We start from the raw sequence: 16471 nt of genomic DNA on the forward strand, positions 1-16471 counted from the left end.
ACAGGCCATACGCGGACGCGTGCGCACGTGACTCTCCCGCGGCGCGTCCCTCCATCGATCGATCCATCAAGAACTCCACGCCGAGCTGAAAGCCTTCCTCTCCAACGACCGACCAGCTGGCTCGTAGTCGTCAATCCACATCGACGGAGATTCTCTGGCATCATGTCTTCCCGGCCGGATCTCAGAGTAAGTCCAATTACTAACTCCCGCCCTCTCCAGCAGCTACATACATACCCTCCTACCACCCAGTCCTAGCGTGCAACTATACAAAACCTTATACGCAACGCAAGAAATCCGTATCTAACACCACCGTCATTGAATACAGGTTGACGACGAAGTCGGCTTCATCCGATTCTACCGCTCCATCTCCTCGAACAGCAACGATGACACCATCCGCGTCTTCGACCGCGGCGACTGGTACTCGGCGCACGGCCCAGAGGCCGAATTCATCGCGCGCACCGTGTACAAAACGACCTCGGTGCTCCGCAACCTCGGCCGCAGCGAGACCGGCGGCCTCCCCTCCGTGACGATGAGCGTGACTGTGTTCCGCAACTTCCTGCGCGAGGCGCTCTTCCGGCTCAACAAGCGGGTGGAGATCTGGGCGTCCGGCAGCGCGTCCGGGCGCGGCCAGTGGAAGTTATCGAAGCAGGCGAGTCCCGGGAACTTGCAGGACGTGGAGGAGGAGCTGGGGAGTGTGGGCGGGTTGAGCGCGGAGGCGGCGGCGCCGATTATTCTCGCGGTGAAGATCTCGGCCAAGGCGGGCGAGGCGAGGAGCGTGGGGGTGTGTTTTGCCGATGCCAGTGTGAGGGAGCTTGGCGTGAGCGAGTTTCTGGATAATGATGTGTATTCGAATCTGGAGTCGTTGGTTATTCAGCTCGGGGTCAAGGAGTGTTTGGTGCAGATGGACGCCGGGAAGAAGGATGTCGAGTTGGCGAAGGTGAGGAATATTGCGGATAGTTGTGGCATTGCGGTGTCGGAGAGGCAGGGGGGTGATTTTGGGGTTAGGGATATTGAGCAGGATTTGACTAGGTTGTTGAGGGATGAGAGGTCCGCTGGCACGTTGCCGCAGACGGAGCTGAAGTTGGCGATGGGTGCTGCTGCTGCCTTGATCAAGTATCTGGGTGTCATGTCGGATCCGTCGAATTTTGGTCAGTATCAGCTGTATCAGCATGATCTGTCGCAGTTCATGAAGCTTGATTCGTCGGCACTCAGGGCCCTGAATCTGATGCCTGGTCCGCGGGACGGATCCAAGTCCATGAGTCTGTTTGGGTTGCTGAATCACTGTAAGACGCCCGTGGGCAGCAGGTTGCTGGCGCAGTGGTTGAAGCAGCCCCTCATGGATCTGGCGGAGATTCAGAAGAGACAGCAGCTGGTCGAGGCGTTCGTGGTGGATACCGAGCTCAGGCAGACAATGCAGGAGGAGCATCTGCGGTCAATCCCGGACCTGTATCGGCTGGCGAAGCGGTTTCAGCGGAAACAGGCCACGCTGGAGGATGTGGTGCGCGTTTACCAGGTTGCTATTCGTCTCCCTGGGTTTGTTGCCTCCCTGGAAAATGTGATGGATGAGGAGTATCAGACGCCCTTGGAGAAGGAGTACACGACCAAGCTGCGGGGGTTCTCGGATAGCTTGGCGAAGCTGGAGGAGATGGTCGAGACGACGGTCGATCTGGGTGCGTTGGAAAACCATGAGTTTATCATCAAGCCCGAGTTTGATGAGGGCCTGCGCATTATCCGGAAGAAGCTCGACAAGCTACGACATGACATGGACGTCGAACACCGCCGGGTTGGGCGCGACTTGGACCAGGAGGTGGATAAGAAGCTGTTCCTGGAGAACCACCGTGTGCATGGCTGGTGCTTCCGACTGACTCGCAACGAGGCGGGTTGCATCCGCAACAAGAGGGAGTACCAGGAGTGCTCGACACAGAAGAACGGCGTCTACTTCACCACGTCCACGATGCAGGCGTTCCGTCGCGAGCATGATCAGATGTCCTCCAACTACAACCGTACCCAGACGGGTCTGGTGAGCGAGGTGGTCAGTGTTGCTGCGTCTTACTGCCCTGTGCTGGAGCAGCTTGCCGGCGTCCTGGCTCACCTCGATGTGATCGTGAGCTTTGCGCATGTGTCAGTGCATGCCCCTACGCCGTATGTCCGTCCCAAGATCCACCCGCGAGGCACTGGAAATACGATCTTGAAGGAGGCGCGACACCCATGCATGGAGATGCAGGATGATATCTCGTTCATCACCAACGATGTGTCTCTGATCCGGGACGATTCGTCTTTCCTGATCATCACCGGTCCCAACATGGGCGGTAAATCGACCTATATCCGCCAGATTGGCGTCATCGCGCTCATGGCTCAGACGGGGTGCTTCGTGCCATGCTCGGAGGCGGAGCTGACCATCTTCGACTGCATCCTTGCCCGTGTTGGCGCGAGTGATTCGCAGCTCAAGGGCGTGTCGACCTTTATGGCGGAGATGCTGGAGACGTCTAACATCCTCAAGTCCGCCACGTCGGAGTCTCTGATCATCATCGACGAGCTTGGCCGCGGAACGAGCACCTATGATGGATTCGGTCTGGCATGGGCTATTTCGGAGCACATTGTCACCGAGATTCGCTGTTTCGGCCTCTTTGCAACCCATTTCCACGAGTTGACGGCCCTGGCAGACCGGTACCCGAAGTCGGCCAAGAACCTGCACGTGGTGGCCTTCATCGGCGATGGCACTGACAAGGGGGCTGATAGCAAGGACTCGAAGCGCGACCAGGTCACCCTTCTTTACCGTGTCGAGCCGGGCATCTGCGACCAGTCCTTCGGCATCCACGTTGCTGAGTTGGTGCGCTTCCCGGAGAAGGTGGTCAACATGGCGCGGCAGAAGGCGGACGAGCTGGAAGACTTCACATCCTCCGGGACGCAGAACCAGGAGTCTAGCATGGCGATTGACAAGTACTCGCAGGAGGAGGTCGAGGAGGGCAGTGCCCTGCTCAAGGAGATGTTGTTAAAATGGAAGGAGGCCGTTGACTCGCCGGACAAGAACCTCACCGTCGAAGAGAAGCGCCAGATCATGCGCGATCTCGTCAACAGTGACCCGAAGCTGCAAGCGAACAAAGTCTTCCAGGGCATCAAGGCTCTGTAGAGTCGTGGGTGCCATGTCATATCATGATTTGGTGTGCTTTCATTCATCTCGGGTTTCTAGCGGTTGGGAGTTCGGGAATGGGATATTTGACTGTTTGTACGTTCGGATGTTACATCGGGATACTGGGATAGATAAACGCTTCATCTTTCTTTCCTCCTTTCTATTCTTTAAGTCAAGGTCCATCTAAGTTCTGCCATTTCATCTGCTTTATCTTGTAAGCCTGAGTATACCACCTGCATGAAGTCACGTGGGACCGCGGAGATCTAGACGCCTCGGAGACTGCCGTCGACCGTCCGCATCTTCCTCCCCCCCCCCCCCCCCCAAAATCGTCGCTCCAAACCCTTTGAGACCTCAGCCTGCCTGTTGATTCCAGAAGCAACATTGTCCCTTGGTCGTCCCTTGAATGACCTGCCCGTCTGCTTTGTGCGATCGTCCCTCCTTTTCGGCTGTCCCGCTTCCGCCTCCAGCTCTCTCCACGCCCCTCAGCAATGCGCGCAAACTGAAGCGACCACCCGCTGGACAGCTTGATTCATGCACCCCTTTTCCATTCTCACTCTCGGTATCTTCGTAGCGGGCTACATCACCGCGAGGTGGGATCTTGTTACCCGACTGTACGAATTGGCCATCTTTGCCTGGGATCACGGCGTTGTGGTATGCTCCATGCACCATGCCCCGGTCATTCTTCTGCCATCTGTCTCCACGCGCAATGCCATCCAACTTCATGCACCTGGCTAACGTATCTCTCTCCCATAGACAAGAACGGCTAAGGGCTTTCTTTTGCTGTCGGTCTTTTTCTTCCTCCTCGTTCTTCCCATCAACCACTTGGCTACAACCGAGGGTGAATTGGTACGCTATATGCATCGACCCGATTGTCGCGCCGTCGGCGAACAGACACTGCACTGTATTCTGCAGGACGAAAGCTGACGATAACCCGCTGATTAGCACCCCCGATACGTGCACCTGGGCGTCTCCGCTCGCGAACAACTCCGCCGTCGAGGCTCCTTCTGATCGCGGCCAAGGATGTCAACATGCTCATGAGCGATGGGTTGCTACGGGTATTTTGGCCAAACGATCTGCCGCGGTCGTCGTCGCCAGGAGTGATTGTGGGGTGGCGGAACTCAGAATGGGACTTGTTCGTGTTGACGGTGTTGGAGGATGTGGAGGTGAGTGCGCTGAATGGCTGAATTGTCTTGTCTCCGTGGTAGACACAGCTCTGACATGTGCGGAAATAGCCTCGGAATGTCGACAATGCTCTGCGTGCCGGGATCTTATTCCGTAATAGCCCTCATCCGATCGTGCGCATATTCGCTCTCTGTGGGCGCTCCGCTATGCATGTTCTAGGATCGACCAATTCGCCGGATCCGCCGACCACGTTCAATCCGTCGCACCTTTGTGTCACTACGAATACGTCGGATAAGGTGCCTCGGATCTATTGCCCATCGGATACCAACCTCTCCGTTCAGGTTATCATGTTTCATCGCCCTCATCCGACGAGGATGGAGTATATGTCCTTGGAGCCGATATCCCTGGCGCTAGGGGATAAGGTGTTTGCGGCGGATAAATCGGATGATCTGTCGGATAAGATTGATACGGAGGAGGAGTGCGATAAAACTCAGGCTGTGAAGCTGGTGGAAAAGCTGAAGCTTCATACTGTCGTCAAGCATGTCCCGTCGCTCAAAGAACAGGCACTTCCCCTCATTATCAACCAGGTCAATTGCGCGTATGAAATGGGCAAGCTTATGGAGAAGAACAGCCACCTTGTGGGCATCCGAGTCAAGAGAAGCATGAGCGTTGGTGAACGGGTTGTCGAATCTGCAACAACCCTCTGGGATCTCTTCGTTCTTGGCGTCTCCTATGTCTTCTGGCAGTGGATCTGGCCTGTCGTTACCCGGATATTCATCATCGGGCTCGTCTTCCACCGCACGGTTGCCGAGATTGTCCTCCAGATTTTGGAGTGGCGCGCTCGTCCGGACGCTGCGGCACTAAAAGACATATCGGCGACAGCTCAACAGGTGGATATCCGGCTCCAACAGTTCTGCTACTGGCCCATCCAGTACGTGAAACTACGGCAGAGAAAGGATAACTGGGAGAGCGTGACTACCAGCCATCCGGACTACATTCGATTCTACAACAGCCTGTGGCTCGTCGCCAATGATGTGATCATCGGCATTGCATTGGGCTCGTACATCATCGACAATGCAAACTGGGTGGCCTTCCAAATCAATTACATCCTAACGGGATGGACGGTGGAAGGGCTACAGCGCACCATCTCTTGGCTGATGGACTGGCCAGCCGGGTTAAAGCTCAACAATGAGCTTGCCGCGTTCCTCGGTGACCTTTTTCTGTGGGTCATCGAAAATTGGGCAGGTAGGTTCCAGTCCCCATGGCCGTGTCATGTCCATCGGGCATTCCTCGACTGACACTGTAGAAGCTTGTATCGCAAATCTGCAACCTTACCTCCCACACATCATATACGTTGTTGGCTGTTCCAGTTTTGCGGGAGCCAGCATGCCGATTGCCCTCTTCTCCGACCTCGTGTCGATCTTGACCGTGCATATCTACTCCTTTTACATCGCATCGGCACGCATATTCAATTGGCAACTAACCATTATAATATCTCTCTTCCATCTTTTCCGAGGCAAGAAGCGAAACGTGCTTCGCAACCGTATAGACTCATGCGATTATGACCTTGACCAACTCCTCCTTGGGACGATCTTGTTCACCGTCCTCTTCTTCCTCCTCCCCACCGTTATTGTCTTCTACCTCGCCTTTGCGAGCGCGCGGATGTTGATCATCTCGCTGAAAGCGGCCCTCGATACGTGCCTAGCTTTCTTGAACCATTTCCCGCTCTTTGCTCTAATGCTTCGCGTCAAGGACTCCAGAAGATTACCAGGTGCGTGTCTATCTACCTTCCCATTCCGGATCGCTATAGCTGACGGTATGACCAGGAGGGATCCACTTCGCGCTTCGTGAGGAGCACGACAAGTCCTCGAACACCAGCGTGCCTTACATCCATCTTGAGGTATGCTATTCTGTCCCCCCTATTGGACCGCATCGCCACATACTGACCCAAACAGTCCATCCCTCTTACTCTTCGCGCCATGTTCGACCAATACTTCCAACTGGGCCATCGCCTCCGGAAGCACTACCTCTCTCCGCAGGTCATATTCTGCCTCGTCACCGGCCGCTTTGTTCCCCCTATCCACCGGCGTAACCTGTATGGCATGCAGTACAGCATGCTCCCTGCGCGCCGGGCAACCATGACGGAGGTGTGGTCGATGCTGACGCAGCCTCGCAAGACCGGCAGCGGCGGGAGCGGCTCCTCGTCCATGGGCGGAGGGAGCACTGCCGCGAACGGCATCCTCAAGCTCCCCGGGGGCTTTGGACAGGGGGATCTGCGGAGACGCGGTCATCGATAGATCGTCTATGAGTTATGTCTATTCCTTAGTAATATAGTAGATAATCTTGCCAATTCATGATATGATTTAGAATAGATCTTTTGGTTTCTGTTTTTGGGATGACGGAGTTACGATGGAACAAGAATTAAGATAGGTGAATGTTTGATTTCCAGGTCGTAATGTAGTAGTACAGCTGGATAGTTATATTATGCATACATGGTTGATACAAATCTGCCCGCACCACAACTCCTGCCTGCCCAGAAGTAAGAGCGTCTAAATCGATGTAGCCACAACGCCTATGAGTCACATAAAGTACAGTACATTTCGTGGATTCGTTCCTCGCCAAACCATGCAAATTCAGACCCGAAAGACTCACCCATCAATCCACGCCAAAGGATGGCATACACTCACTAGCAGAGATGAGATGCGATGAAACAATGCCGCGCGCGTGAGGTCTCGGGCGCCCCGTTGGCCCCGTGTCGTCAGAGTGAAGATGACGAATCTTTACCTCCTTCTTTCAAAGATACGTCCATCTGCATCCGGTGAGAAGAAGAGGAAGTACAGCCGTAGAGCCGCGTAGCGAAGTAATCACAGAGAGATAGAGGGGGAATCGAATCGAATCGGATCGGATCAGCCCTTTTCCGGGCTTAATCCGTTTCGCTATCCTTCATGACTTTGCGCGCATCGTCGAGCATGGACTCGATGCCTTTTTCTTTTAGGGCGATCTGAGAAAGGTTAGTACTAGGTTCGGAGAGGGAGGGGGGGGGGGTAGGGATAGGGGATGGAGTTTTGAGTCATACGTTGAGACAAGTCTTGTACTTGGCGAAAAGCTCGTCGCATTCGTTGGAGGCGGTGTTGCCACGGAGGTATTCTGCGGTGAGGTGGTTAGCAGATGAAGAGGTGGATGAGGTTGTTGGGAGGGCTTACTCTCACTGTACCATTTCAGGAAGCAGGTGTCGTATTTTCTGGGGGGACAGTCAGTATGCTGTGATTTATTTGTTTGATATAGAGATCTCTAGAGATCGAGATCGAGATCAAGATCAAGATCAAGATGTTCGGGTTGGTTACCGTACTCTTTGATATTATTGCATTCTGGGGCGATTGATGCGGACATTTTGGTTCGAATCAGACGCGCGTCGTCGCACGGAGACACTGGAAGCGTAAGAGATGGGCAATGAGACACTCTCTCTGTCCTGTTCTGCTGCCTGGGCTGGCTGTCAGTCGAGATCGCCTCCATGCGCCTTATGTAAGCCCCCATCCCAATTGAAGTCACTCGGCGCGGATCGCTAGTCCGCACCGGGCAGGCGGTCGGTCTCTGCCCGTCCGAATGAATTCTCCACCTCGAAACGGCTTTTTTTTCTTGTCCGACGCTGCATTACCTTTGCTGCAAGATCAGTTAGTGTCCAACGGGCCCGTCTGGTCGCTGCTTTTCATCATGGACTCCGCGACTGATTTCCCTCCGTTCCAGCAGCGGGTGCAGTCCTCGTTGATGGAGGTGACCCGCACCGCCGGTCAGCTCTCAGCCCAAGATCTCGATTTCCACCGCTCCTCGAACGCGGAGGTCTCGGATGCCTTGGATGAGCAGAGCCTGCGACTCCTGTCTCTCACCTCGTCTATCCTGAAAGCTGCGACTATCGGTACGGATGTGTCTGCGCCGACACTGGGCGATGAGGATTCTGTCGAAGACAACTGGCGCGGCGTGGTGGATGTGATCGATGCGCTCTTGGAAAAGGCCGACGCGTGCTTGGATGAATTCACCGGCGTGATCAAGAAATTGAGCCCGTCCCAGCAGGATCAGGCCGCCGCAAAGGCGGCGAAGAAGAGCGCCGCCAAGTTCCCCACCGTCTACGACTATGGTCCGTCGAAGATCCCCAAGCCTCAGTTGCTGTTTGAGCACCCCGCCGACAACACCGACACGTCGCCTTTCAAACCGCTGCTTCGATCCAAGCCGCATGCGATTGTCTCACTGGAGGATTCGATTAAGCCCGCCGACACGGTGGCGGGATATGTCCACCCCTACCAGGCCGAGATTCGTGCTGCGAAGTTTCCGGAGGCCTCGTATAGTGTGTCGTCCCCTGTGGATTATCAGCCGTGGGAATCGACAACCGCGACTTTCGTGGATACTCAGGAAGGAGTGAAGGAGATGCTGGGGGAGCTTAAGTCGGCGAAGGAGATTGCGATTGATTTGGAGCATCACGATGTGCACTCATACCAGGGTCTGGTTTCCTTGATGCAGATCAGCACCCGGGACAAGGATTGGGTGGTGGACACGCTTCAGCCGTGGAGGGAGGAGCTTCAGGTTCTCAACGAAGTCTTTACGGATCCGAACATTCTCAAGGTCCTTCACGGTTCTTCCATGGATATCATCTGGCTTCAGCGTGACTTGGGATTGTATGTTGTTGGCATGTTCGATACGTATCATGCCGCCTGCGCCTTGAACTACCCGAAACGCAGCTTGAAGTACCTGCTGCAGAAGTTTGTCAACTTTGAAGCCGACAAGAAATACCAGATGGCCGACTGGCGCATTCGGCCGATCCCGGAGGGCATGTTCGACTACGCCCGCTCGGATACCCATTACCTTCTCCACGTCTACGACCATATCCGCAATGAGCTCGTCGAAAACTCCACCCCCGACAACAACCTCGTCGACTACGTTTCGGAACAGTCCAAGAAGGAAGCGTTGCAGGTGTATGAGCGTCCCGTCTACGACGCTGCGACCGGACAGGGACCGGGCGGTTGGTATGATCTTCTGTCTCGCAACCCGATCGTGGTCAACAGGGAGCAGTTTGCCGTGTTCAAGGCGGTGCACCAGTGGCGCGATGAGGTTGCCAGAGAAGAGGATGAAGGCGTGCAGTGTGTATTCCCGAAGCACGTTCTTTTCCGCGTCGCTCAGGCCATGCCGCTCGACCTGGGCACCCTGTTCCGCACACTGTCGCCTGTGACGCCAATCACGCAGAACCGGGCCGTCGATCTCCTGGAAGTCATTAAGAACGCGAAGCTTGAAGGTGCCGAAGGGCCCGAATGGCGCGACGTGTACGTCAAGCCGACAAGAGGAACTCAAGTCAGACCAGCAACAGAATCGGCAGAGCCTTTGACGGAGTCAGACGACATCCTCCCCATCGCCGCCCGCTACGAAGTATCTCAATTCTGGGGCTCCGTCCTCGACTCGGAAGAACCGCCCGCCCACCCCGAATACTCCGCCGTCGCCTCTGCGGAAGCGCTCCGCCTCTCCCTCCCTCTGCCACCTATGCCGAGAACCGTTGCCGAAGCCCGCGAGAAGCTCGCTCCCGCCCCCGCCGCCGCTCCGCCCAAGCCCGTCGCAGCCCCCACCCCCGCCGTCGAAGAAGAGAAGGACGAGAACAAATACTTCACCGTCAAAGAACGTGGTGGCCCGCGCAAGCGCAAGGCCCCCACCGCCGAGACGGTCGAGCAGTCCGCGTCATCCGAACTCGACCCCACCACCGACGCCAGCTCCTCGCTAGACATCGCCGACGAAAAGCCGTCCAAGAAACAGCGCCGGAAAGAAAAGAAGGACAAGTCGGCGTCTCAACCCCCACAGCCCGAGAAGGCCGCCAAGGAAGAAGAGGCGCCCTTCAACTACGAGGGTGCCGCCACCGTGTTCAATGCCGCCAAGTCCAAGTCCGGACTCCCGTCCAAGCGCGCCTACAACCCATATGCCAAGGCACTCGAGGCCCCGTCCGGGGTGCGCAAGCAGAAGCGCGAGATTCCCGGCAAGGCGATGACTTTCCGGTGATGCTTGCCATAGGTTCTTGATTCTTGATTCTTTTTTTTTTTTTTTTACTTCTTATTCTCATTTCATTTTCTTGTGTGGGACGGATGGATTGGTGATTTGGTGTGCAAAAGCATGGGCATGGACAATATCTAGAGTTTCTAAATGCATAGCGATACCCGGTTTGCAGATGAATAAAGATTGTGAATTATTCAAAATCAATTTGATTTTGCTACTACGAATATATCCGTGGTAGAAGTTATTTTTCCTCGCCTATGCTGAGCTGTCGCTGAGCGGTAGCTATAGATTTGAATCCCCTCGCCTTGATACTTACCACCCACCCTACATCAATCTCATACCAACCCCCTAACCACCGTAAACCCAAACCCAAACCCAAACCCACAGCCCCCAGCCCCTAGCCCCCTTCTCCCCCCTCCCTCTCTCAAGCGGCGGCTGACCCCTCCCTCACCTATCCAGATCAAGTAGCCCCCAACGTCTTCCGTCTCTGCTTCACCATATACGAATACATCATAAACGACCCTACAGCAATGCACGCAACAGTTAGCCCACTTCCTCTCCCTTTCCCTCGCGCCCACAAACACGTAGATAACCATATGGATAGATCTAGAGGAATAGGGATAACAGGAACAATAATACTCACCCGGCACATAAAGCCCCAAAAAGAAAACAAACAACGCCTTGACAGGCCAGCTGTCCGTGCTGACGGTGGCTTTGAACATTAACCACCATTCACTGCTGATTCCGATGGGGTAGAGGAATAGGAAGAGGGAGTATCTGTATTGAGTATTTAGCATTTGGTTGGTTGTTTTCTCGTGGAGGGGTTGTATAGACCATGCACACAGGGTGGTGAGGATGGGGGTGGGATAGGATGGGATAGGATGGGATAGGATAGGATGGGATAGGATGGGACGGGGGACAGGAATCAAAACCACCAACCTCAACCACCTCAACACGCCCGGCACGGGCACCCCCGCAATCAGCACGACGAAATAGCAGTACCGGATCGTGTCGGCGATGGACCACGCAAACAGCATGTACTTGTATGCTGGGGAGACGCGGGTCAGGTCCGCGAAGGCGAAGTCGATGGCCCATACTTGGACGCTGCGGGCGAAGATCTGCGTGAAGGTCGTGAAGACCGGGGAGCGGGTTAGGCCTGGAGTGGGTTGTTAGTGTTTTGGATTTGGATTTGGTTTTGGTTTTGAAGATGGGAAGATGGGAAGGGGAGGGGGAGGGGGAGGGGGGACTCGCCGGATGCTGCGTGCAGGATTTCCAGAACGGCGAGGGTTTGCGTCCATCGGGTCCAGGGTTCCAGGGTCGTGTAGGTGGTCTCTGGGGGTTGGGCGGGGGAGGTGAGGATGGAGAGGAGGATGCGGAGCCAGAGGAGGGCATTCAGGGTGTTGTAGATTAGGAGGTAGGGGTTTTTGAGAGACATTTTGGAGGTGGAAGAAATGATGGGGGGGACGGTATAGATTGGATGTCGATGTATGGGGCTGCAGGTGAGGAAGATGAAACGAACCTTTTTGACGTTGCAGAAACCAAGTGGGCGGAGTCGATCGATGGTTTAGCTGGGTTATTAGCATGTGATCGGGACTGACTAAATCAAAGCTGGAGAAATTGTGCAGCATTTCGGGTTATTTCTGCCATTGTATTTATGTGATTTATCTTGCTTGTTTGGTCTTATCCAGATGGCAGGTGGGTGGATGATGGGCTTATGTTAGTTCTGGAATTAGGGTTCATGCAGGAATGCGCGCATGGTTTTCTTCAGCCGGTGAAGGAATGGGAGGGGGAGCTGCTGGGATGGCATCCGGCAGCTAGTGCTTCTTAATTATCAGCTTTTTGCTGATACTCTGCTTTGCCCGATGGGATATCATCTGTAGGTCTCGCATGACGTGACCATGCATCAGCCATCGCCATCAGAGTGTGCCAATAGTAATGGCATAATGTAAGATCAGAAAGGCCATGGAATACTACCCGGTTGCTCTACAAACTCCCGACCCCGAATCCGCTCAGGATCCATAGTATGGCTGCTGATTTGGGGCATGAAGCCTGCTGTAGCAGTCGGAACAAGCAGACACTGGAATTCTCAATGTTCTCTAGTTTATAATAAGTTGGTTGGTTGCCAGCTGGGTCTCCTTGCAAAAAAAAGGCGATTTATAAAGTTCGTGGCTATTGCGAGTCATCCCGAGCTCACCCCACCAATCGCCCATTTTTCTTTCAAGTTCTTAATTGGTCGCTCCACGCCGGCTACACGTAGTCTTGTTTGCAAGGAGGTGGTACAGTATTTGTGAGAACTATCCTCTGCGTTTCTTGGCCTTGACTGTCTGGTCAATAAGGCCTTACAGTGAACAATACAATACTACAGCGGAGATACTGGAGCAGTTTAGTGCTATCCCGGTTTAGTGGAAATGGAGAAGCAATCCAAATCCTCGCGTCACAGACCAAAGTAATATGATAAATCAGGGTATATACTATCTGCTTTACCAGTTGAGGCTCAACTGTAAACTCTAGTATTGTATTATTCTTTATATCACAATCTCACTTGTTTCTCGACCCAACTACAGTATTAAAATTTCTCAGTTATCCGGGCTTGTGACTGGTTACTTGGTATATTCTGTGACTCTTTAGTCGCGTATCTAGCAGCTACTACTTCTTTTGATATAATCTGTTTTAGGTTTGGATAATACAAAGCCTATATATTATCTTATCAGAATAGTAGTCTTGATATTATTATAGAACAATATTCTACCAATGAATTTTTTTAATAATAAGAGAACAGTTGCTGTTGGAATTAAAGAATAAGATTTGAGTGGTTTTCTTGTTTTAAATTATAATACATGTATCTGTATCACACTCGTGACAGTACTCGAAGAATTTGAAGAACAAATTATCTTTTCGATAATCTTGTTGTTGATGCTTTGATTTCGGGCTATCTGAAAGATGTTTCTATTCTTCGCGGTTGTGCTGTCATGATGAATATCGGTCTTGTCTTGCACTACCAGACAGTGGGGGATCCAAGCCTGTAAAGGCGCGAGACATCTCTTATAGCTGACCGGTCGGCTGAGAGGTCACGCGGGGAGGGTAAGCTGGGGTGACAACATTGGGTGATAGCGATTTAATTTATATACAAAAAAAGAAGAAAAGAGAGTGACAGACAGGCAATCTAAATACTAGATATTATAGTCCATCTCTTACAATAATAGGATATAAGAGTGCTCTCTGCTTCGGTTAACATGGCACAAATAAGTAAAGATCAGGGATAAAGTATCTTACTAGTATAGTATCAGTCTTAAACAGCGGCGCACGGTGTACCAGTTCATGGGTGAGCACACAGTCACGGGTGATCAGTGTTCATGATAACCTACAACCACCAGTCGAGGGTGTTTTAGTCAATGAGAGTCACCTGACTCTTGGCCCCTTAGCTGGGAACATAGGCAGCCCAAAGTAAAGATTCTGTAAGGCTTTTCACATCTGATATTTGTAAATAGTTAGCCACAATGTTTTACATGGGACCAAACTCAACTAGGTGCGCGGAACAGCTGTAAAATATGTGATAACCCACAAATATACTATGTACTCAGACACTCTACAGCAAGTATCAAAAGATCAGCAGTCAGCTTAGGCGTCCCACATCGCCAGTCAAGGAAGGCACCAGATGGGCCGGTGGTCGGCCTTACATATTAGATGACCGCTATTTTTAGCTATGGGGTATCTAATAGCACAAACTGGAATCTGCCAAAGGTAAGTATAAAGAGCCTCTTCGCCATTTCATCTCAGGCTATCATTCCACCAACACTGCTACCATTAGCAAACATCTTCCTGCCAGCTATAAACATGAGATATAGCCAATCCCTCCTAGCCTTGTCCGGCATTATTGCCTCGGCTGTGTCCACAACCACCTCGTTTCCTGCCAACTTCACCCTAATCTCCACCCTTGACAACTCAGCCCTGACCACCGATGGTTGGGGTATCTACGACGGCACTACAGGAACTTTATTCACGCGTAAGCTTCTACTTGTACCTCCTGTACCGACTACCTACCTATTACGTACACCTATTGATTACTTTTCAAACTGGTAATTATAGTATCTCCCCACGCAGACGGCACCATCAGCTACAGTGCCAACGGTCAGGCAATGACCGTGGTCGCCGATGCGACCTCGTTTGCATGGATCATCCAAGCTCTGGCAGAGCCCGAGGCTTACGAAACGGTGACAGGCTGGGGCATCTCGGATGATGGGTTCCTCATGCTGAACGGCGAGCAGCTGTGGGCGTTTAATGAGAGCGCCCCGGAGCCAAGAAGGCTGTATTGGGCCGGTGATGGGATGGGGCAGGGGCTGGTCAGTACACAGCTATTTGTGCAAAGTGCGGTGTGAAACTTGGGACAGGGCTTGGGACTTTATACATACCCATTAGGCCCCCTTCATGGTAGGGTAGCAGGGCCTCAAGCGATAGCTGCTACACTGGCTATCAGAACTTAGAAAAAAAAAAGGCTCTATTGGATTATTCTCAACCGGAACAAAAACGGTAGAACGGCAACCTGGGCTTGTGGGGTCAAGCTGTACAAAGTAGGGCTCGGGCGGCGTAGCCTGGTCATCATGGCCTTGGACAATGGTTGTGGAGACATCTTGGGTCTAGGTATTGGTTGGTATGGATACGGTGAACCATCGGAGTCTCGTTTACAGGAAGAAGCTGATTCAGCACATATTCCGGGCTAGACTGTGCTATTTTCCTGGCCTCTCAATTCAGCACCTTGGGGAGATTCCGACTTCATGACTGTGTTGATCCTCCATCAGGGTCGAAAATGGGCTTATGATCCCGAGTGGGATTGGTGTCCTTATGGAGGTAGGCTTTATATGGCAGCCGGTGTGAGACATCGGAGATTCAAGCACCGTTGGTGTAATGATTGTCACTTGATCGGTCTTGGATGTAACAGACTGTATATGAGGAAATCGACTTTATGTCCCTCTGTACGGAACATGGAGACGAGCATTTTGTCACATTTCCAAGGCTACAATGAACACACATGCACAAAGCTTACCATCTCCTGAGATACCTGCGACTTCCTCGCGCCCAGGATGGCCCTCCCCGCACAACCCGCAATAACCCTGTTCAACCGAAAGCTTGGGTGGAGGTGCAGACGCAGACGCATGCAACTGTGACCGTGTACTACCCATATTGCAAGGCAGGGCGCAATTGTTCCTACCTCTGATGCGGACATCTGGTTGGGCCGGGAATCAATGACATCAGACTGCCGATGTGCATGCATGTCCGCGGTGATATGATAATGGTTGCTTTTGAAAGCTCCTCGCTATTGAACTCTACGATGCTGTTGGCACTTGGCAGATTAGATGGGAATTGCTTTTGGAGGGCCCGACAGCAAGGTTTGATTGCTTTTGCTTTTGCGCATGGACCCGAGGGTTTGGATTTAAGCTTACAAATTATTGTTGTTTGCTATGTTGTTTGTGGGGGGCCTAGGGAGATCATTGATTCCAGGATATGGGAAGCGGCATAAGAAAGTAGTAACTACTAGTCTATCTTTTCTTTACAGATTGCAGAGCCGAATTCAGATCCTCGGGCGAATGCTTGTTGCAGCAGTCCATGCCATGGCTAGTCCTATTCTAACATGGAAGTCTGATTATACGCCCCCAAACTTCATAAGTCATAACAGGATACTATCTCAAGACATCACCAACACACAAACCCCACCCATGTCACCCGCCCCGCCATACTGACTGACCGACTGCGAGCATCTTCCCCTTGGCGTCTACGCTAACCGCATAGATAGCCTGGACCAAAACCTGCCACGGCAAACTCAAGCCCGCCCTATCGACCTGGAAATCTAACTTTGGCTGAAATGCACGACGGTTATCGTCACCAATAACAGGCAGACGATCCATCCATCGCCCATCAAGCCCGAGGCTGGCTTACATACCTCACTATGTATAGTAGTCTATCTAAGTGTTACACAGTACACGCAATAATAGTGCATGTTAAATTCGCCTGACAGATCGGCCTGCTTATTCCACCCCAACTTCTCGGGATCCAACCAAGATACGGAGTATACTCCGATAGATATACATAGTTTGGGGCGATGTCATCGCCAAGAAGACATTCGTTAATAGTATCATGTCTTGTCCCGTCGTTTGGCCCGTCCGGGGTGGTTTGGTACAAAGTATGTTGTTTGTGCGACAT

General features: G+C 52.7%; 5 protein-coding genes across 5 annotated transcripts; 3 read left to right on the forward strand and 2 right to left on the reverse strand.

Annotated features, from left to right (window-relative positions):
- Window positions 1–162: 162 nt before the first annotated feature.
- BO70DRAFT_281625 (uncharacterized protein) lies at window positions 163–6549 on the forward strand (the record flags this gene model as incomplete). The annotated part of the gene is made up of 8 exons (XM_025539020.1): window positions 163–186; window positions 326–3126; window positions 3617–3689; window positions 4150–4293; window positions 4363–5497; window positions 5634–6023; window positions 6079–6152; window positions 6208–6549. 8 exons carry the CDS (start codon window positions 163–165, stop codon window positions 6547–6549), a joined length of 4983 nt encoding a protein of 1660 aa, XP_025404310.1.
- Window positions 6550–6682: 133 nt separating this feature from the next.
- Window positions 6683–7731, reverse strand: BO70DRAFT_425252 (TRIAP1/MDM35 family protein). Its single transcript, XM_025547666.1, has 4 exons — window positions 7602–7731; window positions 7456–7493; window positions 7329–7399; window positions 6683–7253 (listed from the first exon to the last, which is right to left on the reverse strand). The coding sequence occupies exons 1-4, from the start codon at window positions 7640–7642 to the stop codon at window positions 7176–7178; spliced, it is 228 nt and encodes a 75-aa protein (XP_025404311.1). The 5' UTR covers window positions 7643–7731; the 3' UTR covers window positions 6683–7175.
- Window positions 7732–7924: 193 nt separating this feature from the next.
- BO70DRAFT_327811 (exosome nuclease subunit RRP6) lies at window positions 7925–10328 on the forward strand. Its single transcript, XM_025540716.1, has one exon. It carries the CDS (start codon window positions 7964–7966, stop codon window positions 10280–10282), a length of 2319 nt encoding a protein of 772 aa, XP_025404312.1. The 5' UTR covers window positions 7925–7963; the 3' UTR covers window positions 10283–10328.
- A 370-nt stretch (window positions 10329–10698) lies between these two features.
- Window positions 10699–12040, reverse strand: BO70DRAFT_357701 (putative membrane protein). Its single transcript, XM_025542098.1, has 4 exons — window positions 11528–12040; window positions 11216–11432; window positions 10920–11053; window positions 10699–10798 (listed from the first exon to the last, which is right to left on the reverse strand). The coding sequence occupies exons 1-4, from the start codon at window positions 11709–11711 to the stop codon at window positions 10737–10739; spliced, it is 597 nt and encodes a 198-aa protein (XP_025404313.1). The 5' UTR covers window positions 11712–12040; the 3' UTR covers window positions 10699–10736.
- A 2029-nt stretch (window positions 12041–14069) lies between these two features.
- Window positions 14070–15025, forward strand: BO70DRAFT_357703 (uncharacterized protein). Its single transcript, XM_025542099.1, has 2 exons — window positions 14070–14279; window positions 14363–15025. The coding sequence occupies exons 1-2, from the start codon at window positions 14111–14113 to the stop codon at window positions 14650–14652; spliced, it is 459 nt and encodes a 152-aa protein (XP_025404314.1). The 5' UTR covers window positions 14070–14110; the 3' UTR covers window positions 14653–15025.
- Window positions 15026–16471: the final 1446 nt, after the last annotated feature.

This window comes from Aspergillus heteromorphus, assembly GCF_003184545.1.
Source record: "Aspergillus heteromorphus CBS 117.55 chromosome Unknown BO70scaffold_1, whole genome shotgun sequence".
In the NCBI taxonomy this organism is placed as follows: domain Eukaryota; kingdom Fungi; phylum Ascomycota; class Eurotiomycetes; order Eurotiales; family Aspergillaceae; genus Aspergillus; species Aspergillus heteromorphus.